General features: G+C 36.2%; 1 protein-coding gene across 4 annotated transcripts in view; it reads right to left on the bottom strand.

The window, feature by feature from the left end:
- The window catches only part of PPFIA2 (PTPRF interacting protein alpha 2), a gene marked incomplete at both ends in the record, with an annotated part of 283,268 nt that overhangs the window by 28,404 nt on the left and 228,051 nt on the right, over positions 1-26,813 (bottom strand). For 3 of the 4 annotated variants that reach the window (XM_082279658.1, XM_082279659.1, XM_082279660.1), the window contains 11 exons: positions 2,470-2,563; positions 6,811-6,965; positions 7,488-7,618; positions 8,494-8,523; positions 11,097-11,334; positions 14,078-14,298; positions 14,776-14,911; positions 17,305-17,396; positions 19,341-19,403; positions 20,331-20,462; positions 20,818-20,901. In XM_082279658.1, coding sequence (XP_082135784.1) covers positions 2,470-2,563; positions 6,811-6,965; positions 7,488-7,618; positions 8,494-8,523; positions 11,097-11,334; positions 14,078-14,298; positions 14,776-14,911; positions 17,305-17,396; positions 19,341-19,403; positions 20,331-20,462; positions 20,818-20,901 — 1,376 coding nt within the window. Of the gene's footprint in view, positions 1-2,469; positions 2,564-6,810; positions 6,966-7,487; positions 7,619-8,493; positions 8,524-11,096; positions 11,335-14,077; positions 14,299-14,775; positions 14,912-17,304; positions 17,397-19,340; positions 19,404-20,330; positions 20,463-20,817; positions 20,902-21,317; positions 21,405-26,813 lie in introns of all 4 variants that reach the window. The other variant, XM_082279657.1, reaches the window with a different exon arrangement.

Below are 26,813 nucleotides of genomic sequence, written 5' to 3'. Positions count from 1 at the left end.
GCTAGGAAATGATTCTCAGTCTTCTCTTATTTATCTTTTAAAGACCTCACACACATCCCCACCACCATTAATGTTGCACAGTACAGTATCCTCATTTGCACTACACAGCTCAGTAACCTTGCACCTACTGCATGTGTGGCAAGGCTACTTCCAGAGGGAATTAGGCATTGTTAAGTATTGGTACAAAGGAATGTGACCTACTGCAACAAACTATTCACTTAAGTTACTTTCTGGACTGTCTCAATCTATTATTTTCTAAGGTAAGACATGCAAATATCTTACTGATATTCAAGAATCACCTGGACACAGTCCTGTGCCATGTGCTCTGGGATGACCCTGCTTGAGCAGGGAGGTTGGACCAGATGACCCACTGTGGTCTGTTCCCACCTGACCCATTCTGTGATTCTGTGACTGCATTTCTCACAAGCAGGTGTTAATTCTCTTACACTGTTGACAGCCTAGTGCCCTAATGACTCCCATAATTCAGTAGAATCTCATGTATACTTCTAACACAATACGTTATATTTTTTTCCTTTATTATGGTTCCTCTAAAATGATATAACACATCTAGCATATAACATAAACTAGTAATGCATGTTAACTTTTCTCTGATAGTACATTAAGGGGAATCTCAAATGCAGTTCTGAGGATTCTTAGGTGAAAAACTATGAAGACAGGTAACCCTAAAAGGAACAGGGGAAAAAAATTAAATTTCCTCATGACATAGTTGTAGAACATACACTTACGATAAATAATACACAATTCAGATTAACAGAATAATCATAGTCACAAAGGAAAGATTCCTTCCAGCAGAGAACATTTTGATTACATCTAATCCATAAAGAACCAAGGACAGACAGACACAGGAGAAAAAAAGGAAAGACTTGAAAAGCGGAAAGCATGGGAAAGTTCTGATTGTGAGATTGGACAGAAATTTAATAACAGATTACCTGCAGACCCATTATTTACAGACCCAAAACTTGGTAGGCCATCTATATATGAAATAGTCATGTCATGTTTTCAGTTGTGTGTGTGTCAAGTCTTATGTTATTTTACCCAGTTTAAAGAACTAACACATAAGAAAGTGTACAAAATGAATACATTAGTCCCTTCAAAGTGATTTAAATATTGTGGTACATTCAGCCCTCAGAACTGGAAGGTACATTGGGACTTCAAAAAAAATGCTGCTGAAAATTAAATTATATTCTCTATGAACTATAATGATGGCCTCAAAGATGCTTTCTAGATTTAGTAAAATGAGCATGGTAACATAATCTACATCTATATATTTCTAAAATTACTGATTAGCGATAGAAATGTATAGATAAGAAATAGAGGGACAAGACTCATCAACTGTAACATCCCTTTGAATGCTATTGCGAGTTTCTTAATTGAATTTTCTTCTCTTTCAGCTAGCACAATGACTACTTCTCTATCTTTAATTGCTAAATTGATGCTGATTTAAACAGAATGCTTGCATTTGGACATTACATGGATGTGTACATTTAAAGTCATATTTCATCAAGCACTTGATAAGAAAGTATTAAAAATATTCAACATAAAAATCTAAAGAGAAGCTCAAACATTATCCTTAGATTCTTTGGATTAGAATTGCAAATTCTCTTGAAATTCTGCACAGGAATATTAAAAGACTGAAACAAACCTGAAAACCCAGAAAATTTTAAAAAATGAGGCTTTCAGTATCCAAATAATAGCAGTAAAGTTAATGGTTATGGATGAAAAATAAACCTATTTGTTTACAGAATGAATTTTCAAAGTCATTTTTAAGTATCATCTTTTTCTCTGACACCCTCTAATTACACTGGGAATGCAACGCTGCCAAGAGGTTTTTTTTGTGTTTGTAGCCTTATTTTATTAGTTCTTCATAGCTCCTGGCAGCTGCTATGAGTCAATGTATTGTTTTTACAAGGAGGTGCATGAAAGACGGCATTAAATAATTATATAATTGATGCAAACAAAAAGCTAGGTTGCTTTTTGCCTGCATTTGCTGACAGGCAAAAAGAAAGTGAAGCTGCTAGGGTTTATGGGGAACCTTTGACATCTAAAAATAGAAATAACACTCTGTTCGCTAGATAATACAAAAAAAGCATTTGAAACCCTTTTGAAAAAGAAAATCGACATAGATAGTCATTAAATACATGTCTATTTTTTAAGAATTGTACTGAAGGCAAAAAGCACAGGATTAATGACAATGTGAAATGGAAAAATGTCTCTCTCATAAACCTGTGTTCTTTCACAAATGAAATAATATTGTACAATTGACAGACTCTGAATATTTTTCTCTATATTTTATTTGCGGCTTTAAAAACTTTTACGCTGGAAAGAAACATCACTGCTAAAATTACATATTAGATGGTCTTACTTCTCATTACACTTTAAGTAAAACAATAAAAATCCTGATATTTGAATCAAGTTTCAGCCAAAAAGTCACATAAAAATGGTACTCACTTTTTCTTTAGTCTTCTGTCCTTTTCTGCTTGTGTTCCAAGTTTGCCTAATCCCAGAGATTCTTGAGCTGCTGCCTCTGTTTCCATGTAACCTCCTGGAAAATAAAACAAATCAAACCCCCACCATATTTTCCCTTATCTCTCTCTGTTGTTCCCCTCCTCAACCCTTCAATCCCCCTCCCACCCACCATCATCATCTATGTTTGCTTCCCTTAGCTGTGACATCTGGTGTTTGCGGAGAACATCTATCACCTGCAGAAGTAAATTCTGCCAAACATTTACTACATACGAAAGAGTAGTAGAGGAATAAAAAAATGTTTTCTCCTCCTTATGTTTAGCAGAAATATATGACAAGAGCACCCTGATCTCCTTTGCCTATTTTTCTTTGGCTCCTAAGGCTCAGTCTCGTGGTGCTAAGTAAGCAATGCTCTCACCATTTTTTAATCTTAGTTGAGAAATGTACAAATGAAAGTGCATTCTCTAGAACTGTCTCTCTACTGTCGCCATAATACAGCTCACCTAATGTAGTAGTGCTAAAGTCTTCATTTTGATTTCATAGAGAGTCTTAGATGTCATTATCCCTACAAACTCCCAGAGGTGACACAAAGAATCTGTCAGAGAAATAAAAAAGCCTCCTGCATCTCCCTGGAGGTATCTCATAGGCACGTAAATCCTGTCAGAGTCAAGGGAACTTGAATAACTTACAGAGAGTGACAAAGGAAGCTTGCAGTAAGCAAGGACACATGGACAAAAGTAAAATTGTATTACAAACTAAGGACGTGACTGGTATGATCCATATGGCCACTGACATGAGTTTCTTAGTGCAGAAGTGGAAAATGGTCTGACTTTTCTTATTGCTGCCCTGATTCAAAAAGAGGGGACCTGCTCATGGAGCACAGTACAGTCTCCTGGCTCTGGCTTCACACTGTCCTCTCATTCCCACATGTATGTGTACAGACAGAGGCACTGCATCACTCCTTTGAAGGCTGCCTTCCTCCTGTGCTCCAGTTCAGGTGTGTAACTGGCACAAGAAAGAAGACAACAGTATGGTAAAATGTTGATGCTTGACTCTGTTCGAAAATGGCAATTTCTTATTTCACAGCTAATGGATAGTGAATAATTGTGGAGTGGACACTGGCATAATTAAAAAGCACAAAAAAAAAAGTTGATTTTAATAAAAAAATCATGCATAAATGTTACGTAGTGAAATAGTTCCACAGCCTTTTACAAGTCAGATTTACATGCGCCTCAATCAAGTGGGAACAAAACCTACTGCATCATGTCTATGATATAAAATTAGAAAAGCTTGGGTTTGAGCTGGTTTTTTTAAACAGGTGCTGTTTTAACACTCCTGTTTGTCTAGACAGATTTTTCTTTATTAAAAGAGGACACTACTTCTGCAAATCTCACAATGAGAATGATGCAAATGCATCTCACAAATGAAGAAAACATGAACGTACACTTTTCTATACTTCATCTGCCTGTCCAAGTCTTACAAAATCTTATTAAATGCTTCTTGCTGACTCTGGATTACATTTTTCATTCAGCAAGCAATCAATACATCACACCTTCCTGGAGAGGGCAGCCCTCAGTATGTTGGATTGAGATGGTATGAGTGCAGTGCAATGAGGGTTTATTAGAGGTTGGAGAGTAGTTTGGGCATAACACATTTCTCCATTCTCCAAATACATCTGGGCTTTGAATAACTGAGGGTACCTTGTATTGGATGTGGCCACAATAAATGTTACCTAACAAGCTGACCTTTCCATATGCCAAGCAAATCAGCTTGCTTGGGCAAGTCTAAAAATGCGTGAAAGGTATTGTTTGGTTTAGGGTCTGGAATATTTAAAATGTAACAGGAGAAGAACACGTAAGTGCCTAATGTGGTGTTTGTCAAGTGAGAGAAGACTGGAAAAGAAGGAAGGAAGAAAAGAAGGAAAGAAAGAGTACTCGTGCTGCCTATAGCATTTCTTTTTCCTTCTCCAAAAACTTACAGAAAACTTGAAGAATCTAGAAATCTTGAATATTGATTCTAAGAAAGATCTCCTAAGGCATGAATTTGGCTTTGAACAGTAATGCTAATGGTTTAGCAGAGATGGCAAAATTATCAAATAATAAAACAACAAAATTCTGTCAGGGTTAGGGGTTGAATACTAATAATTTCAGAGTTTTGCAAGGAACACAGAGCAAGGAAATATTCTGGGTAATAGCACATCTCTGTTTAACCTAGTGATACAACTCGGTTTCAATATTGTTTCTTAAATAAGAGTATATAAAATGAGCTTTTGAAGAAGATGTATTTTCCACATTAAAACATATAAGAAGGATATGTCTATTTTAAATTAGAGTGTTTAAGCAAGGAAATAAATTACATTCTTTTATTGATTTTGCTATATAAATTTAGGTTATGAAAACCATACAAATATTTTGCAGTGCCGTAGTGATAGGACTTGCTATATAAATTTCTGTGATGCAGTATCTTACCACAAATAGAACTCCTAATTATATAGCTGCACAGATAATATTCTTGTTGTGAAACTGAGTCAAGTATTACCATGACTGTTGTTTTTTAAATTTCATTGTCCCTTGCAATCATATTCTATGATGCCGCCATTGAATGGAAATGGCCACTCAATAAATGCCTTTCTTTTGATATGTTAAAAATTAAGATGAGAAAAACTACTCTGTAATTCAGCTGCTCAATGTCTTTTTAATTTCTGAAAAATATTTTGCTCCTACTTTTTTGATTAGGTAACAGTCTTATACATGCCAGTAAACCTAGTTTGCTTAATTAAAATGTGCATTATACTGAAATCTTTGCTGTTGAGTTAAAGGATGGAACTCCCAAAAAAATCCATATAATTGCAAATCACTAATATTTCATGACCTAGTATGGGGAATTACAAATGGACTTTATCAAATTTTATGTATGTATTATTAATCATGGTGAGTATTAAGAAATTAATCTATTGCCAGATTACATTGCTCCTGAGATAGCCTTTAAAGCTGTTATTTCATTTTCATTTCACATTCCAAAGAACTGCAGGGAAGACCAACACATTTATTACATCTTTGTCCTCTATGTTCCTGACTTTCTGAGAAATTGTAGATTAATATGCATAAACCATCAGTATCGATAAAAAGGGTTATATGGAATGTAAATGTGAATTAATAAAGTCTAACTTGAGATGCAGTCTAAAGTAATAAAATAATCCATCAATGCAGAAGGTGGCATACAGGTGTATTTGAAAGACTCATTTATAGAGTCTCATTTAAAAGATTGAAAAAGTCAGATTTATTCTTTCCATAATGAGTAAAAAAAAAAGGGAATTCAGATTGCAACTAGAAATTGGGTTGGTTTTTTTTCAAGAATACATGGCTTTCATAGGCAGAGAGGAGAAGTTTGGAGTATAAATGAAGAAAACTCAGTTTTTCAATTTTACTCTGATGCTTTGACCTTAGTACTATATTTTTTACCTATTTTAGCAACAGGATTGTTAGCTGTGATAAAGACACACTGTAATACAAGTGTAGGGTTTTAATTTCAGGCTTATGCTTTCTGCTTAAGCATTTACAATTACTGCAAGGTCTTAAAAAATTCTTTTACAAGTGTTACATGGTCACCATGGCAGTAAGATTTAGTGCCTCACAAACTTGTACTATCTGACATCTGCATGACTATGAAAGAGCCAGTATTTCAATTTTATTGGGACATTTGTTCCAATTTGATACTTGTGTTGGCATGTGTCCACATAGACATATCCTATAGAAATAGGCAGAGGAAAATTTCTGCCATGAATGAAATAGAATGAAATAGTCTTGGCAAGGGAAAAGGGCAGAAGAATCAGGAAGAAAACTAAGCACTGCTGTGAGCAGCATAACTGTAAAAAGAAAGTTATCCTGAGGACATTCAGCAATAGGCACTAGAGGGCATGTATTGACATACTGAAATCTGAAAAGCAGCTACTCTTACTTGCAAGGATCTTCTGTCTCACTTAGGTAGACCTCTTACAGCCATTTATTTCTTACTAACTTCTCACCTTCTCTTTATGTATTTATTCGAGCAAAAAGTGCTACCATTTCTACCCTAGTTCAACTATTGAAGCACCAGGTTGAGTGAAGAAGATGATCCCAGTAATTTGTGCCAGAACTCTCCTTTCATTTGCACTACATGGGAAAGTCTTGACAAATGTAATTGCTGATAACAATGAAATTTAATGGGAAAGTTGCATCAGAGAAAGCAGAAAAATGAGCAAATTGGAAGCTGAAAAAAAAGCAAAATTAAAAATGGAAAAAATGGCAGTGAAATGGTGACCTTAGCTTGTTACCACTAATTCCTTACTGAGCTGTCCAAGTCGAGCCTTCTCTTTTTTACCGAACAATCGTCCTATTGAAGACTTGATTCCTTTCTTCTTGGGAGCTTTGTGCAGGGAGTCCTGACTGCTGCTGACACTGCCAAGACCAATGCTTTCTGGCTCCAATGAAGCAGGCAAACTACTGCAAAATGATAATAAAGAAATAGAATAGATAACATGTCAAGATTTTCAGGTAATTTTTTATTTTCTTCTGAACAGCTCTGTAAATAAATTAATTGATTATAATTTAGTAATGATCTCCCAGCAAGTGAAACAATCACATCTTTAAATTATTTGGCAACATATAGAGCAACACAAGATCACATTTTCACTGTCAGGCAAGGCTGAAAATAAATATTTTTCCTTTGCTAAGACCGATTTATGAAAAATACAGTAGTCAGCATTCTGATTTTATTTCTAGGATTTGTAGCATTGCTACTTCCAGTAGTCATCAAAACTGTACCTCAAAACAGAAATACCCAGCATGTACTTTAGCACTGATAAACATTTCCAGGGTCATGCAACAGACAATGGGTAAGGTTCTCCTCTAACAACATGGGAAACAGGGAAGAAATCAGGTCATTTTGGAATAGTTAAACAGCATGATTTGGAAACAATAACATGGTAAACTGTGAGGTACCAATTCATGTTACAAACATCTTACCTTCTGGCATCATTGTGGTATGAAGAAGGAAGGGTATGAGTCATCCTGATAGCTCTGGGTGTTGGAGGAGGAGAAGTTTCACATTTGATTGTGGCTTTATCTTCACGCCCATCTTCTTCAACTACTGCAATCTGGGGGAGACAGACTCTGATGAGAGCATATTAGCTTTTCAAGAATGTTTCAACATATGCTGCATGATATTGTCAAGTGGACTGAAGCATGTAAGGTTTCAAGTGCAATTTGTTGAGCCAATTGTAAGGGTTCGTTTTTTTGAAATATGCTATTGGGAAAAACAATTGCCCAAATATGGCAGCTTAAAGCACATATTGGAGAGAAATGAGATTATGCTTGTAGAAGAAGTTCATTCACTTTATGCTGAACAGGTTGGTACAGTGAAGGTCTAAACATTAAGGCAATCTTAGGTGTAAGTAGGTTTCTTGCATTAGACAGGATTATTCAGGTTAACTAAATTTCTCAGGGATGTAAGAGAGATGGTAAATAAATAAACATGACCACTCTCTTCACAGCATATTACTAGAATAGTCAGTATGCTTGACAATAGGCATAGACAAAGAGGAATTTTGTCAGAGCATATAAGGATTGATCTTAAATACCCTTATCTGTCATGTAACCTCGTAATCAGTGCCAGTTCTGTAAACAACTTTATATTACTCCAGAAGATTTCAAGGAATCTGTCTGTAGTTTCTCCAGCAGGAAGAATGGCCAAAGGTAATTCTTTTGTGTCCATACTTTTTAAAAATAAGTATTCCTTTAAGTTTGTGCTGTCGAGGCTACTACTCCAAGATATCACTTGTGGGCCTTGATTCTGTGGCTTAGCTGTGACCCCTTGAAGCCTTTCCAGGTAGGATTAAAATGGTTATGTTCAAGCATTGAATGAAAAGGAGAGGGGGGGATGCAGTTGCTGGCAAGGGATGCAGTTATCTAAATAGCAGAGGAATATGGCAAATGTGGTCTCCCAAACTTTAAAAAAACCCCAGTATCATACCTTTCTCCGATGCTTCCTTAGGTCGCTTGGCTTAGATTGGTAACAAAAGCAGCAACAACAAAAAAAATAATGATTAATAAATATTATTGAAGCATAAAAAATGCCTCACATTTGTTCTCACATTCAATAAGTTGGAAGCAAAGATTAATTTAATACTTTCCATATTATACACTAATTATACACTTGATGTAATAATGTAAGATTACCCCCGAAAAATATGTCATTCTGGTAAAGTAGTTTGGGGTTTTTATTCCTAAAGTTATGCTCTCCTTCAATTCCACAAACTTAGCTAAGAATTGGACATTTCAAGCCTATGGTAGCAGTTTCTATTTTTGGGTTTTCATATAAGTACTTATGTTGCCCCCAATAGAGATTTTTTCCTAAGTTTTATTGAGTATTAAAAATGTATTGGTGTCCCGCCAAGTAAAACCACAAAATATCACCAAATACCATGCCTGAAAAAGTGACTGGCATTTTCAGGAAATGAATACATATTCACTGATCTTCTGCAGTATTACTTGGCAGTAGAAGACTGCTAGAATGGGTCTTGTTCAACCCTCTTTGCATTTTTATTTTTGGTAGATGTCTCATTCATTTAAGGAAAGCTGAAGATACTCTGCAGAACTTATTTACTGCATGGACCTGGGTTGTGGGAATTAATGCAGTACTGCTTCTCCAGACAACCAATACAGGGTCATTTTGCAATTTGAGCTCTAGAGACCAGGCTTCTACAAAACTCTTCCCAACGCAAAGTTTCACTTAGAGGATGTTGGACAGACTTGTGTTTGTTCCCAACCAGCAAGGAAGTGATATTCAACACTGAACTCCTGCTGAAACAGTGCAGGGCAGAAGCATCCTGAAATGGTGGAAGAAGGAGAGCAAAGCTGTGGGCTGTGCTGCTGAGCACATTGTGGGGGGATGCTTCTACTGCTTATGGTAAGAGTTCAACTGCAAGTCAGACAGACAAATCCATGTGAGTTTTAGCACAGTTAGAGCTGGATGCCAGTGAGACCATGGCAACCTGAATTGCAGAGGCTATGCTGTCATTTTGTGTTTGAATCTGATCAACCTACTGACTTTCTAAAAAGCTACAGTTTTGAAATGCAGGCAACCAGGCAGTGCAGGTGTCTGCTGGTGGGGCAGTTTAACCATTGCTATTTACCTGCAGCCAGACTGCTTAGTTCAAACGGCTGGGGAAAGACTCTGTATTTGGGAAGGTGCTGCTTTGGTGAAGTAGGTGGCAGCACAGCAGCCTGCACACTCACCTCCTCCACAGCGACCTGTGCAACCAGTATTTTTGTTTCTGCTCTTCAGCAGTGGGAACTGGAGGCAGCAAAGAATAAGTCACAACTGCCTGTCTGGACTTCCTCTCTCTGCTGTCCTCAGATCCCAAGAAGGCAGCAAACACCATACTAAACTAGGAGGAGTAGAGGTGGATATGAGTAGTTGTCATTTCCCAGGAAAAGGGAGTACTTGGCTAGATGGTTGTCAACAAAAGTCCCTACTCCCAGCTGAGATGAATTAACAACCATGCTTCATTCCAAGCTGCTCTTAGCAACCTTTTCTGTTAGGAGAGGCTCCACAGGGAATCAGTGCTGCTGCTGCTTCCCAGGAATGGACCACAAGGGGACATTGGTGACACCATGGTTATCAGAGAAAAAGCAAATATAAAATGGGCTTACCTTTAGTCTATTCTATTCCCTGTATGAGATCAGCAGAGTGGGCTGCTTTGATTCTCTCCTAGATTAAAGGGATTAATTCACCCTGGCTCCAAACTGGTTTGTAGCTAACACTGAACCCTGCATCTGTACTCAGATCAGTATCAGAGTTGTACTTCTTAAATATTTTGACACATACCATCTTCAGATATTTGACAGATGTACTGTTTCTTTTTGTCTAGGATCAAAATTAAATTAGTTGTAAATCCCTTTCCAAATCGAACCAGACATTTTTGAATGTGTCCTCAAAGGCACAGCAATGTTAGAAATGCTTTGCGTGGTAATTTCATGGTGGCTTGATGTCTATGTGTGAGCTGCTTGTAATGCTGAAATATATCAGTTAAATGAATTACTGGAAACCAAAGAACTTATTTCAAGTGCATGATATATGGTCATGAAGAATGCACAAAAATGCTGCAAGTATAAAAGAGTACACCAAATATAAAAGTATATCCAAACGATCACATATATTAAGTAGTGGAATGTTTTAATATCTTCTAGGCATTTCCTGGAAGTTTAAATTCAGAAATAGGTCCACAGACTATTGTGTAATAACTGTATCACTTAAGAATTTTCCATTAGTAAACATTTTTTACATATAAGCAATTCCAGTGATCAATTCTGTTTCTTATTAATTCCATGGCCTGTGTGCTGAAGGCCCTTGGTAATCCTATCACTGTGTCCCTGGTGAATCATGCAATGCTCAAAACCACTATAACAAAGCCCAAAGACACCTAATGTCCATATTCTAGAGAATTTGCTATCTGTATGGATGATGAAGATGTGAATGAAGAATTAGAGAGATGAGCCAGTCATAAAGTGAAAAGATTAAGTACTTGATACAAGAAATATCACATCGAATACTGTCACCACAAGGTGTCTTACCAGCGTCATAACCCCCATTCTGTCCATCTCCCTGGCTGGACTGCGAGGGGTGAGTTTGGGAGTTGAGTGTCCGCTGGGAGGAGATGAGCTTGCAAGTGACGATGCTGTCACTGAGCCAGTAATGGAGGTACCTTGGTGGACTCTGGCTAGATTTAAGCCTTCCAGACTCACGCTGGCCACTCTGTTCTCTATCTCTTCAGCACGCAATTCTGTCGACTCCTTCTCTTCTTGGATTAACCTTATTCAATAAAAGAAGAATGCTCTTGTTGTATTTGCCTCTTCATATCCCCAGAGCAAAACTAAAAACCATTTCCTTTCAAATGAGATTTGAAAGTAAGAGAAAACAAAGATGAATATCATAGATAATTAAAAAATACCCTTTCCAACATTATTTTCCTAATCACCAGAGCAACCAAATGATTTTTCCCAATTCCTCCGTTCACAAAGCCTGTTTGAAGAATGTGTCCAGCAGCAAGACTTGATGTATGACATTTCAGGAATATTGCTTCCTATGCAAAGGAGGCAGAATAGGGCAGGAGGGTTTACAATCCAATTTACCATAGATAACTAATTCCAAGCTTAGGTTGGCTTCATCTGATTATCTTTTGCTAAATCACAAAGTTAAGGGTCAAACGAAATTGGACCTTTAAGAAGGGAATTGCTAAAATAATCCATATTAATAAAAAAAGAGAACATGCAAAACAAATTGTCTGTTTTACCCCTACAGTTTGATGAAAAAATGATAGCTGCTTCTAAAGCACTGTGTTTTTAAGTGAATTTCGTTAAAATAGCTTTCTTCTTAGCAACCAGTATAAGCTTCTTAAACATCTATCATCTCAATGGTATGCTTCCATTGGGTTCTTTAGCTTTGTTTTTTAATTGTGATTGCACCTAGAATGGAAAAATGTCTTTAAAATAAAATATTTGTTTATAAGTCTTTTGCCCATAAACCCGTGTTAGGAGTAGTCTTTTTTTGCAAAGAGAAGGAAATATTATGAGGGATCAATGTTAAATGAGAGAATACAAAGTTTGGGGAGGCTGAAACTGTGAACCAGACTTTTCTGAGTGAAATGAAGCAAGTACAATGAATAAAACCATAATACATTGAAAATAGAAATCTAAAAATTCCTGTGCTGTGATAAATCTTCTTTAACATCCATTTCAGAATTTGTATAAAACACCTACAATTCTTTTTGAAATAATGCAGGGCAGAAACTTAAAGGCCAATAATATTTTGAAAGGGAATTATAAAAACTTTTTTTTTTTTTCATTTTAGTAATCTTAATCCTGAATTATCTTGTATAATAAAACAAATCTAAGGCAAAATACATTTTTAATCTCTTTGATACCTTAAAAAATTTGATAAACTCTTATAGTGTTTGTCAATTAAAAAAACCCAAAACAAACCAAGAAAACATGAAATGAAGTACAGTTTATAAGACTATCCTTGTAGAATGATTTTTGCTGAACCATATTAAAAAAATACAAAATTACATACTTGGTCCTTTTATAATGGTTGCTATTACAATTAAAGCCTATACTTCAATATAAGATTAGCAGTTGAGGAAATAAACTACTCTCAGTAGACTTCCAGTAAAAATGGCTGTATAAAAAATGCACCCTTGCTTCCCTTTTGAGGTAAAACTCTACCCAACTTCTGAGTCAAGATCCTGGGTTAAGTAAAACAGTAACCTGATCACTGTGGCACAAATAATATCCCATTATGTCATCTGCATGTACAGTTCCTTGTGAAAACCCTTTGCTGTATTTTTGTTAAATTGAAAAAAGACTAGTACTGTTTAAAAACAAATATAAATGTTGCATCTACAGCTTCCTGAACTGACCACAGTGCTGACTTCTTTATAACAACAGAAAATATGGATAAGGTTCTCTCTTTTATGTACACTGTTTTAAGGAGATTTACCTTCCCAACACCAGAATATTTCTTTGACTGTATCTTGACAGGTGTGGGAAAAGGTTTGAGAAAACAGGAGCGTTATCCTATCTGAAAGAACACATTCTGGGACAGCAAAAAATGCAAAGCTCTAGATTTATAACAAAAATTTTTCCCTGAAAAGTTACTCAAATTCAAGATATTCCAATAGAGTTCTTCCTTTAAAGTAACCTTGATCAGAGAATGATTATCTTTTGCCAAATCAGTCTATCTTGCTTTGATTATATTTCTAACCACAGTATTTCTGTTTATAGTATTACCAGAAAGTCCCTAACACAGTTACTAACATTTCCTTCATCTCCTTCTAGAAAAACAGTCACTAATGAGAGGATGTTTTTCACACACCAAGCTTTTTTTAAAGTTGCCCTTCCTGAAAAACGTGTCAGAATGCTTCAAGCTTAAAATATGGTTTCATTTATAAAAGTCACTTAAACACGTCATTTGATTCTCTACCACTCCATTAAATTTGCACAGATATTATTAAGATACCTTCTATTCATTACCTATTTCCAAACATATAATCCAACTTGGAGCATGAAAAATCATATTCTGTGTCTACAGAGAAAATCAAAACCATGTCTTAGAAAACACGGCTTACATTAGATTTAACATAGGGATAATTACCAGAAGAAAGCATGAAGAGCACTGAAACAAAATATTTCTGATAGGAGGTTGTTGCTGAATAAATGGAGTCACGCATAACAGTGAAAAAGACCTTGAAAAGAGGACTGTGAACAGCAATATGTGAAATCTTCCATGTATTAGCCTCCTCTAACTCACTTCTCTTCAAATGGCCAACAGTTCTTCACTTGGAAAGTTTTTTGAAAGACATTTCTATGATTAGGAAAGAAAGACTCAGTTGTTACCTTCACATAATCAATACCCTTCTCTGGAAAGCAGACACACCATCAATCCTCTAAATGAACAAGTTGTTTCCTAACTGTCATGAGTTGTACCTGAACTCAAGCATTAAAGGAAGCTTGAAGCTGTAATCATAAGTGAATCCCAGCTAGTTCAGGCTACATACCTAATTTCTTTATTGATTGCATCTAGCTGCTCCTGAAGCATCATGGCCAGAGTCTGGGCATCGGAATGGCCACTTGGTGACAGCAGGTCCATGGAGCTGAAAAGTGTTTCTCTATCATCATCATCGATGTCAGACATCTCAGTGTCACTCTCAAATGGATGACTGCTCAGAACACCGATCTGCTGCGTCCTATTCCACTCATGATCGCCAAGTGATTTTACCTGAGCAGGAATTAGGACATATATGGTTTATGTCAGGGAAAACTGCAAAGCCAAACTTCAGGAAAAATGGGAAAGGAAAGCAACTAACATTTCAAAATACTTATTCAATTATTAGCACTCCATTAATGCTCACAATATTACTGCAAATAGCATAAAATATTTTCACATAATTGTAACTTAGGTATACAATTACTATCAGGAAAATTTATAGAAAAAGACACTCTGGAAAGACAAATAATCAAGTACATTTGAACTTTGATGTCTAAACTTCAACATTTTCTGCCTTCATTTTAGTACAACAGTACTCTGAGCAGATATAGAAGAAACCCTGCTCTCTGGGTTGGGTTTTCTTGTTCGGTGGGTTGCTTTTTCTGCTGCTGGTTTTTTTCCTGGAAGAAAACCCCACAAACTGTAAGCTTAACAGCCTCAAATACATTCTCTTTTCAGGGAATATATCAGAAGAAGTTGGGGGTTAACCTTTGGTTCATCTCTGCGTACTCCCATCCGGCCTCTTCTAGGTCGCCTTATCACTTTAGTTGACCGATAATCAGACTGGCTATCCACCAGTGAGCCCACTGAGTACCTCAGCTCTGTTGATGTATCCAGGTGAGGTCTATAAACAGAATTACATAAGTGGACTGAGAGAGTAATAGGAATAACAACAACAATCCAATGACTTTCAGTCTAGGAACACTGATATGTCTTTTTAAACAAATTTTTAGCTATCACATAATAAATGAGAACACAAAACATAATTTAACAGTGAAAAAGTGAAATCCTTGTGTGAGAAAATTAAGGGAGAAACCAAACAATAAAACCTCTTATTTTTTAAAATGAAAGCTGTACATAGAAATACTTATCATCCAAAACTTTAAAAAGAAAAAGCACATTTCAGGATAATTAGAACTGGCAGCTGAATGTACTATCCTGTATACTCAGAAATATGCCTGAGGTTACTCTAAGCATGTTACATGTTCATGAGTGAGCATATCAATAATGCTTTCCTGCTGTAAGTCTGTGCTCTACATTATGAAAATATTCGTGAACTGACCTGTGATATTTAACATTGGTTAGGTATTACTAATCTTTATTTGATGATACTTTTCAGAGATTTAACCCCCAACTTTTCCCATAGACCTGGTAAGTCCTGGGATATTGCAGTGAGGCATATACAGGATAACTCCAGCACATCTTTTCTGGTTTACAAACAGTGGTCCCTGACCTCTCTTTCCTTAGTCAAACAGCAGCACCAAAAGTTCACTGCATGGTGCAATAAAAGCATCCTAACCATGGGCTGTGGAACCAAGTCAGAAGAGCAAAGGCTCCATGCATCATTTGAAAATTCAACCACAGAAGTAGAGACCTCAACAGCTTCTGTTTCTTAACACACATTAACAGCAATTTCCACATAACAATAGCATGATCATAGTCAAAAAAAGGAATGTAACAAAAAATCCCCATAGGGCAGTGACTCTTTTTATCTTCTGTGCACAGTAATTTGTCTCAATAGAACTTTGTTCTGATAATCAATAATATTTGGCAGTTGTGAAGCAAGTTGGCAGGAAAAAAGAAATAGTCTGGGTTCCAGTCTCTAGCTGTAGATATTCATCTGCTGACCAGCTTCATTATCTTCCAGAAAGCACAAACTCCAGCCAATGCAGAATCGAATATAGGCTGAGAATAGGAAGTATTTAATGCTCAGAGCTTGCTGTGCCTGAGAGAGCTGGGAGCTTCATGAGGTGAGGTTACAGAAGGGAAAGTATATTGTTTAGCGGAACCTGCTGAATTCCCAAGATATTTAGATAGCTTATCAAGTTCAAACAGCCCTTTGACAAGGACTAATCAGCTCCTGCTCACAGAGCACAAGCTAATGATACTCATCTACCCTGCAAGAAAAGCTGCAGTTCCCGAAGAACAGCTGCTCCAAAACCAAAGCTGCTGTTTGTTCCAGCAGTTCAGTAGCCTGTGTCCCTGCAAGCACTTTCAAAAAAAAAAGTGTTGTGTGCCTGTAGTCACATTCCCAAGGGAGCAAAAATTCAAAAAGTTACAAGCATCACATTCTGAATTTCATGGGCTTACACTTCTCTACATGTAGAAAAATATTATTCCAAGAAATAATAAAAGGTTGAGGAAGAAACCATGTCCAGGTACTGAGCAAGATGTATGAGAACATCAATGGGCTGATGGAAGCTGATGGAAGAAAAACACCCTATTGAAAAAGGGTAACTTTAGATGAATACAGTGCTCCCAATTTAGTCTTGGTCCATGAGCTTTGTCTGGAAGGTATGCTGTCAGGTTTTAAAAATTAACATGTTGCCTGTTATGAAAACAGCACATGGCACACAATTATCAATACAGCAATAATTTAATCTCAAGGGACACTTTTAAGCAAGAAGTTCTTTCTTGAATGATAAATTCTTTTCAGCTGTTAGTGGTTATTTTTATGGCATTTGTCTCACTATTCTTCCCATAATTGATTTTCCATCGAAAGAGGCACAATAATTAATGTCTGGTTATGATGTTTTCAGATCTCTCTGAATAATGTCTTCACATTTAGCTGAAGTTCTGTGGTCTTTTGCTACACACTAAGTACAGCTGAGTGATGCCTTGCTAATGAAGAAAAAGAAAAGATATTATTTATAGAATAAATATAATCATAAATATGGCGGTCAGTTTCAGTATTAAAGAAGATAATTTCAAATTTATTTTTAAAGTCTGGGAAAAAAGTTGCGTATTTGGGTACAATTTTCAAAACATTTCATCATTTGAAAGACTTTCTTTAATCTCTGTAATATTTTGGTGTATAGTCACTGATATAAGGCCCTGTTTACTGATGAAAGAAGTGAAATGCAACAGTAATAATAACTGCACAGATTTTACATTTTTAAAGACATACACGATTACATTTATGTGTGGTTTGAACACATCCCTGCTGTAAATTCTTGTCACTTACATTTATGTTCTATTTCAACTTAAAGTGATAAAACTTTTGTCACAAAATATTACCTTGACAAGGTGGGCTCTATTAAAGAACCAGTCCTCAGTTTCATTTGATCCAGTTCAGACCTCAGTTTCTCAATTTCTTCGGCAAGTCTTTCCTGGAAATAAAAAGAGTAAGATATACTTACATGTGATACAAAATGCATTTACTTTATGAGATATTGTTCTCATAAAGTTAAACAAGTAAGGAAAGATACACTGAACATAACACTGAATATAATAAGAAAAGGAAGCTCAATTAACTCTCATTACTGTTAACGAGATGTACACATCAAGAGGAGGTGGTATAGCACTCTGCTGTTTCACCACTGCCCGGAAGTGCTGGAAGGACAAGTTGGTCCTTGAACCTTAAATTTTTCCTCCTATAAAGCCAGGCACAGTTCATCGTGTGACACACCGTTTGCCCTTTAGAGAGCAAGATTAACAGTTGGACTCAATGATCTCCAAGATCATCTTTTCCAACCTACATTTTTTTAGATACCATGAGATGGCATATTGGCCTTTATATTTACTGACAGAGACACAGACTTAGAGAGAACTGCATTTTAGATGACTTGAACTGCAGTGAAATGTCTCGCTCTTGTTGATTTGATGGAACTCTAGTATGATGGGCTGCTGGTAAAAAAATGACAGTTTGCCACAAAAACTGGATTTTTGGAACTAACTATAAAACCCCTATTTTTTACAGCTACCACTAGGGAAAACAGCACTGTTCCCAAAGTCTACATATAATTGTTATCTACTAATAAGTGAAATCAAAGAATTTTAAAACAAATTAAGAATGAATATGGGATGAAGATGTAACACTGCTATTCCTAGAGTTTAAAATGTTCAGTATTACAAAATACTAGGAAGGATAAGGATCTGAGCTTAAGTAGCATCAGTTTCAGTGAGTATTATTACTGAATTATATTATTATTATATAATTACTGAAATAGCATTATAGCATTTTTAAAATATTTCTTGACTGAACAGAATTACTGAGATGACTGATACTCTATTTGTAACACTTGCCAGTTACTTAGCGATTATTAGTATCTGGTGTTATGTCCATCTATTTGAAATGGCTTCATCAGTTTCTTCATTAAAATGAAACAAGTAATCCCTTCAAAAGTGGGACACTTAGAAGATCCACGGTCAGAACCTGCAGTGGCAGGACAAGGGATAATGGCTTTAAACTGAAAGAGGGTAGCTTTTAGATATCAGGCAGAAATTCTTTATGATGACGGTGGTGAGGCACTGGAACAGGTTGTCCTTTTGGGTACTTGAATCTTGCTGCCTTTCTACAGGTTATCTAAATGTAGATGAAACTAAAAATTTTTTGAATAGATACCTCTTCTGTTATTTTTCTCAAAGGTCTTGACTTTGGATGCCATATGATATATTTATATTATCATAGAAAGGAGATGTATTTTTAAAATTCTATACAATTGCTTTCAAATGGATTTAATACATTGTAAAAACACTTCTGTGAATCTCAATGCAAATACATTTGTGTATCCTACTGTGCTCAAGGCAGGAATAACTTCAAACCAAAATCCTGGTATCTGGGACTGGAAGCAATATTTATAATCAATTTGACTGATTCACTAAACAGCATTAGGGGTTAATTTGCAAGAAATGAAGAAAGGTCACTTTCAGCTATATTTAGCATAGTGACACTGCACCTGTTAAGAAGAATTGCATCAAATAAAAAAATTACATTCTTCACTATGAAAGTGCAACCAGTTATGCATACATCTCTGTTGAACAAGACTTTTTCAGAATTAAAACTGATAGAAGGAAAACTCCAGAGCCAATGAAATCAATATGAATTTTGGTATTTAATTCCTGAGGCTAGGATATCAACCATGAACTTAGCTCAGAACAACTGTCAGAGACCTTCTAAGGCTATTTATGGCATCTGGGTGATTAAAGAAATTCTCATTTGTGTCAGGAAGATTTTTCATAAAAGCTGGAGAATTAATATACCATAAGCATATTTCCAAATAATAATCATGTCTTTTGATAAAAACAGATGAAATCACAGTATTTTACAGTACCTTGTCATGTAAGGACTCTTCTAGATTTTTCCTGAAACTTTCAGATTCTTGAATCAAAACATTCTAGAAATAAAAAGAAGAGAAAAAATAATCAGAAAAGAAATTAGACATATGTTAATAGAACAGATATCACTATATACATGTACAATTTTACAAAGTTCATATAAATTTGACTTCAAATTAAAATTCTTTAATGCTTCAGTTGGATTATATATTAAATTTTAAATGCTGGCAAGAATTCAAACATGTAGGACCATGTGTTTTCTAGATCAGCAAAAACTTTGCATCTTGGTTCAACTAAGCAACTGCCTCATTCTTACACAACCAATTCTCCCAATTTCTTCTTTTGGCAAGGCTATTTCTCGCTCCATTCCACATTTTGTTTCAATGATATAAACCAGAAATACATCATCTGAGAAGTTCTGAAATACCCTTCTGAAATACACTGAAAGATTCCCCTAAGATCAGACAAAGGTGAGTAAGTAAAAGAAGGAGGGATTAAGGAGGGAAAATACAAAGGTCAGTGGCTTTAAATTTTGCAGCCCACATTGTCTCACATCATGGAAAACCTGTAAATGACATTCTCTCTTCAAGGCTAGATGCTCCTTCTCCTGTGGGGACAGCATTTTACTCTTCCCAGAGAAGTGAGGTGAAATCAGCAGGTTAAAACACAGAAATGGCAGCACATCTAAAACCTGTAATTCCTCAGTTCTCATCCACTTTTTCTCACTGCCTCATGCACCCCATTATACAATGGTCCTTTACAAGCTCTTCAGCAGGCTCTTGGCTGATAAATCTGTGACTAAAAATATTCAGCATATTCGCAGCTCTTCTGGAAAGACACTTGAGCCCACTCGAAGTAAGAGTCGAACATGTAAGCTGGACCACATTTGTGGTAATAAATCAGCATGATACCTACATCCTGATAAAAGTAGAATATACAGAGAAATCTTTATTAAGTTAAACTTTTTACTTCTGTTTGTACTGTACCTTTTCTTCAAGTGCTGCCATTCTCTCTTTCAAGTGTAGTTGCAGACGCTCATTGGATTCTGTCAAAAGTCTGTCTACAGTATCCGATAATCTTTTGTTGTGCTCCTCGTTCATTTTTTCTCTTTGCCTTGCCTTTAATGTAGAATAGAAGAGACAGATTTGTAGGGTCCAAAACTAACTAGTAGACTTGTATCATTAAAAAATTAAAAAAAAAAAAAAAAAGGTAACTGTAACAATCTAAAAGAATTCCATAGGAAATATAATTACAGTTACTGATTAATGTACATCCATTTTTGTAACAGCAGAATGTTTTCAACTCTGCAACTAGATGTAAACTAGTATATTAAGATGGTGAAGTAAAGAAGGAAAATGCTGCCATCACTGCTACAAATAAAACATTTACAGTTAGGTAGGTTTGGATGCTGGAGTACATAATGTAGCACTGTACTGGCAAATGAAAAGTTCACAAAAGCTGCAATACACATACTCTTTGAAGTTCCTGATTCTTCTCTTCAAGTTGAGCTTCTAAGTGTCTCATACGTTCCTCAATGTTTCCATGCCTTTCTTCTGCCTGTAAAAAAATAGAAAGACTTTCTATAATTTAGGTGGCTTTAGAAGTTTTTTTCTCAGTAAAGTTTAAACAAAACATAAAGCAAGCTACTACTAACTGCAAACTTAGTTTTCCAAAAATAAACTTTATTTAAACAGGCAGCTGAACAGCATTGCTTGAAATGTGTCAGCTACAAAGGCCTGTTACATCCAAGCATCAGCAAAACATTGGAGTTATTTATGAGCAATGAAATCAGCCAAATGTAACATGCAGACTGTGCATGGTTTGAACACAAACCTGCCATCGTAAAATTGTAAGCTCCTGAAGCACTGAACTGCACGATGGTTGATTATCAATTAAAAAAAAAAGTTAAAGAAAATGAAAACAAATCAGATGGATTCTATTTAGCAATAGAAAGTAAAGTCCAGTAGGACTACCTTCCTACGTATGGAGATCATTTCTTGTAGTTTAGCTTCCATAACATATTGATAATCATCAGATGAGGTAGAAGAGGTTGGATCAGACTAACAAGTCAAGGAAAAGGAGAGGGACAAAATTGAAAAATCAGAACTAAAGACACTGACACTGAACAGAACACAGCACAGAATGCTTAAAAGAAAAGTGTGACTGAAAGTTTAATTCTTTTAACTGACAGATTTTTACATGGAATAAACTACACTGATACTTGGTGAATAAGATGCAGTTGATGTGGAGAAACTGAAAATAATGGAATGCTAAAGAAGCTATCAACCTACACATGAAAGTTCAAGGTTAGTGATGGCTGGCTGATGACACATTACTACAGAGTGGATTCAAAGCGATACTGTCTAATGTTGTTTCTCTCTTTTTTTTTTTTTTTTTTTTTTTTTTTTTTTTTTAATTTGTAAACTGAACACCAGAACCAGGCTCTCAGCAGCCAACATCAGAAATTCCTGTATAATTCTTCTACCATTTTCTAGGAATGAATACAATGCATAAATACTAAGTAATGGATTCAGTCAGTTACACCACTATGCAATGCCATGATACATTCCCTAATTTCTAGAAAAGAGATAGAATGTCAAAAGAGACAAGGCTCAAGCTTTCATATGCCATTTTAGAATACACTACATAAGGCCTTTCATCCAAATAAACAATATAGTTTTCATCCCTTTGAAAAGATCCACCCTGGTGGACCTCTTTGTAAGGTCAAGGTCATCAGATAAAAGAAGAACCTATAAATAAAAATTCATTAATAATAATGGAAAGTTATTACTGAGTATAGAAATGGTAATCCAACTAAAGACACTACTATTTCTGACAGAAGTTGACCTTAATTAGGTCATTTTAGGCAAAACATGAATATTCATGCTATTGTCATATCAAACAAGTCTATGTTATTATTCAAAAATTTTAAAAGCCCTTTAAAAAAGGGAAAGGCTATATTGGTTTTGTTGCTATGGAAACAGGAATGTGCATAAGGCGTATGGAGAGTGCTACTGATGACTGAGTTGTGAGCTCGCGCTTGTCAAATGCTATTTCACTCTGTCAGATTTACTCTCAAAAAGACATCTGAACTCCATCTTCAGATGAGCAAACTTTAATATACACAAGAAATACTAATTTTACAGCTGCATTTTTAGAGACTATTTTTCATATGCTTATCTACTAATGATTTGTCAGATTAATTAGGAATAGATATCAAAGTAATGCCAGATGTTCATAATAACTTAAAATTACCCATAACTTAAACTCAGTAGCATTATCAGGACCAAAAGATCATACAGAAAGCAATCCTGTGATCTAGTCATTTATAAATATAAACTGCAGTTTTTGATATGAAGACATTCACATGAGAAAATTCTGTTTTGTATAAATATGAGAATACTGCTTAATTTTGAAGACCAGTGGTATTCTTTCCATAGTATATTCATAAAACTCAGATTCTTGCAAAATTTAAGAGAAAGTCTTTGTAATTAAACTCATTTAATAAGTGCAGTTCTTGTTTCTGATCATGAAGCAGGCATATTGTGATGTACTTGAACTTACATATTAGCTAAAACTCTTTTGTCTATTTAGTACAACTTCGACCAGCAACAACACTTCTATGATGTTTTTTAACTTATCTCTCAGTTTTATGTATCAGTTGGTTTCAGCATGCAAGTGCTAATGCCTCGCTTCCTCTCCCAACTGGGTAATTAGAAAAATAGGGTTGAAAAAGTTAAGTCCCTGTGACTGCACAACAGACATCTTTCCACAGAGTGACGAAGTTTTATCCTGCTCTGTAGAATATAGAATTTTCCCCTTTTTGAGTCCTGGCTGCAGTACTGGTTCAAGGCCTTCCCTTAATGCATTTCCAAGGGTCATGAGATGACTTGAAATCATCAAAGCTCTGAGAAGATTTAAGTAATTCTACCTCTTTTGAAGCCATTTTCGTAGAGGGAGATATAGTACCCACTGGGGGCACCTTCCCACAAAATTAAAATCCTTAGAAGCTTCATTAGCTGACAGTGAGACTTAAAAGCAAGTTACTTAAACTTCACTGCTTCCATACACTTAATTGCAGCTTAATGCAAAATATGAAGATAACCAAAGCAAAACCTCTAGGTTCAAAGGGATCTCATTCAAGTCCTCTGAAATGTGGTGCTGTCAGTCATAACCTGCCCTTGAAAAGACAGTCTGCCTAGTTAGCTGTATAATTTACCTTTTTTTTAAAACAAAAATGTAAATTTTTCAGTCCAAACCATGCCACAGTACCTTATCCCTCTAGCAGATCTTTTCGATGCAGAAAATAATTGTGGTATTAGGTCTAACAATTGTTGGGGAGAAGAGAAGGAATGAAATTATTGTCAGAATTATGTATGTTATCTGAATTCTTATATAAATATTCTTGAAAGAACATGATGTTCTCTTAAGATTCTTATAGGTACATGTTACTTCATAACTTCCTGCTGCTTTAATAATTCAGCAAGGTATATGTTTAAGCTATATGTAAATCTTCTTGTGTTATAGTTTTCAGTTATTTCATTAGAATACTAAAATTTTCATCTGTAAATCCTAGATAAAAAATTCTTCCTGAATGTGTCTCAGAGTACCTGTACTTTGCATTTTATCATAAAAGGAAACATCTACCTTTACATCTCTTTGGTAGAACAGAGAAACTTGAAACTTAATTAAAATTCAATATGCCTTAGAATCAAAACAAATGTCATTATTCTAAACACTGCAAATGTGTTAGAATATTTTGTATTTCCTTTATGCATCATTTGTTCTGAAAGTGTTATTCTGTATTACTCTAAAAGGACCAAATTATTTTATAGCCAAGAGAATCAATAGTTAGGCTCAAGGGGTTGTCTGGCAGAGAACAAGCACAGGTGCACAGACTTAGTACCTACTCTAGGCTCTAATGCTGCTTAGGGATTCTTAACCACTGGTTATTATGTGCCAACTGCAGGAGCAGCCCCCTGCAGCAGGGATGGGGATCAAAAGGGCAGACAGAAACACATGTATGTACTCCTATCTTCTCTGACTTGCAGAAACCCACCTGCAGACAAAGAGCTCCAGTAACCAGCGGCCCCAGCTAGAACAAACTCCCAAAATGAGGGTTTCAACAGCTCCCATTGCCCTTTACATTGAGGAAGGCCCCCAGCCTACGTCTCAAAGAGACCCCTCCAAACAAAAAAACCCTGTAGCAAGTCAGCTGTTAGCTAAGAGATTTTCAAGTCCTACCTTAAGGACTTCCCCAGGCCATGCTCTTAGGATTGGTATACCTGTGGCAGTTCCACTTTTTTGTTGTTCATGCATCTTAGTCAGACCCAGAGATTATCACTGGAATAAGGTCTTTGAGAGAACTGGCAGCCTACCATAAAAATATTGAATGTCTCCATCTCAGCCTTGTAGTTTGATGCACAAGGCAGAGGTTGAGACACCAGTGCTTATCATGTTTCTGTAGCAGAATTTTGGCACACATGAGACAAAACAGACAACTGTGGACTCTGAGGTTCTTAAAGAAAAGCTGGATTTCTTCCAAATTGTTTTACTAAGAGTTAACTGAGGTAAAAACCGTGAAGTAGAGCTACTTGCTTGGCAACCCCTACATTCTTTCTTCAACATAAGACTTGCATGACTGTTTGCTCCTACTCAGTACAGGAGGAGTAATAAGACACCTTGTGTGGTATTCAGCAACTAGCATTTAAAGCATTTAGCCAGAACATTCAGTTATAAATAGATTCAGGAAATCATGCATCTTAAACTGGATTAAAAATATATGGACAAAAACGAATGATGTCTGACCCCTACAAGAAACCAGCATGAGTCTAAATGTTCACTTTGCACTCTGCATGCCATGGAGTAGCCAGCACAAGGTAGTAACAGGCAGGAAAACTCTGCATTGAGGGAATACCAAAGCAGCTTGTGTGACCTCTAACCCTGTTAAAATTCTGCTGGTGCTCCTGCTGCTAATGCACCCACAAAAAAAGGTGTTGCTTACACATCATCTGTTACTGATGGCACTGCACATTTTCTAGGTCTTTGTATCTTAGCTGAAAAGAAAGAAATCCAATTTCAGATGCAGAAATCACTTGTATAATATAGGTGTCAGAATTCTTTTCCTTGTGCTGAGCTGCAGGAACAAATCTGAACTTTTCTAGTGGTAAAAGCAATTTCCCCAGCTTTGAGACCTTGACTTTTGAATACCTGCACTATCCAGATTTTCTACTGGCATCTTATGGTACACATTCTTTAGTCTATCCTTGGAATAAGGGAGTTATTCACAAAGAAAGAATGCATTATTGAACTGAGCTATGAAGTTGAAGGTGAAAATAGGTGGTCATGGTGACAGAGCTGCAACAGCTCACAAAGTTATCAGCTACTTGCTCACATGCTCACATCTAACCTCTTACCAATGTGAAAAAATGAATTGGCTTCGGTGTCCTCTTTTTCTAAACCCCAACATTTCAGTCACTAGATAGTCACGCATTCTTTCCCCTCCTTCGTTTTCCCACTACCTTCTGTACCTCCTAAGTTTAGTATGCAACTCCTTCAATTTAGCTTTGTCAAATTTGCTTCTTTCATTTCTTCCTCCTATTGGGGCAAAATCTCCCAAGAAAAGGGAAGCATAATAAGAGGGGTGTTTTGAGAAGACAGGAATGTGTTGTAAATGTGAAATTTTCTTTGGCTTCCCTCCCCTTCGAAGATTTATATTTTTATTAGCCTGTAAGAGGATTTATCAACTTCCTTCTCCACGTAACACAATATCTTGTCTCTCTCTCTTGTTATCAGAGAGCTTTCTGTATGAACCACATCTGCTCCTTGCAGGGGAACTTCCTTCTCTTTGCATTCTTTTCATGGCAGATATTCTCCTTTTACTTGTTTTGCAAGTTCTTCCCTGCTTAAAGCAAACCACATCCACACACTGGCACAAAACAAGCATTATGTCCCACTTGCCTCCAACTCTCAAGTCATTTTTTATCACCTTTAAAATTAACTGAAGGTGTTACTATGCTAAATGTAGTTTATTATGATATGGCTTCCTCTTCTCCATCTCAGTGCTTCTCTTATGCAGCTGAAAAGCATGGCTGGTATTTCTGGTGACCTGCATACAGGAAGGATGGAGTGAAATGCTCACTGCTGTCTTGTGATCAGAGAAGTGACTTGGTACCTCTGCTGCACAAGCACCCAGGGGTGAAGGACTACTAGCGGGAGTGAGTGAATGGAAGTAGGTGGATGCTGGCTGGCTCTCCAAGACCCCTCCTTGAACACATGCAAGGAGAAACTGTGTTTGACAGACTAACCATCTGAAGATTCTGGATGCTCCAATGTCTGCCCCTTCTGAGGAAAATAAACATTTTGTGGGATAAAGAAAGGTTAATACAGGAGGGAGGTTCTTTCTACTAGGAACTGCCTGTTCTCCAGGGCAGGCAAACAGATCAATACTGTGAGAGTGAGTAGAAGGC

The sequence above is a fragment of the Coloeus monedula genome (genome assembly GCF_965178545.1).
Source record: "Coloeus monedula genome assembly, chromosome: 4".
NCBI lineage: Eukaryota > Metazoa > Chordata > Aves > Passeriformes > Corvidae > Coloeus > Coloeus monedula.
Note: the sequence above shows the minus strand (reverse complement) of the source record. Positions and strands in the feature narration are given on the sequence as shown.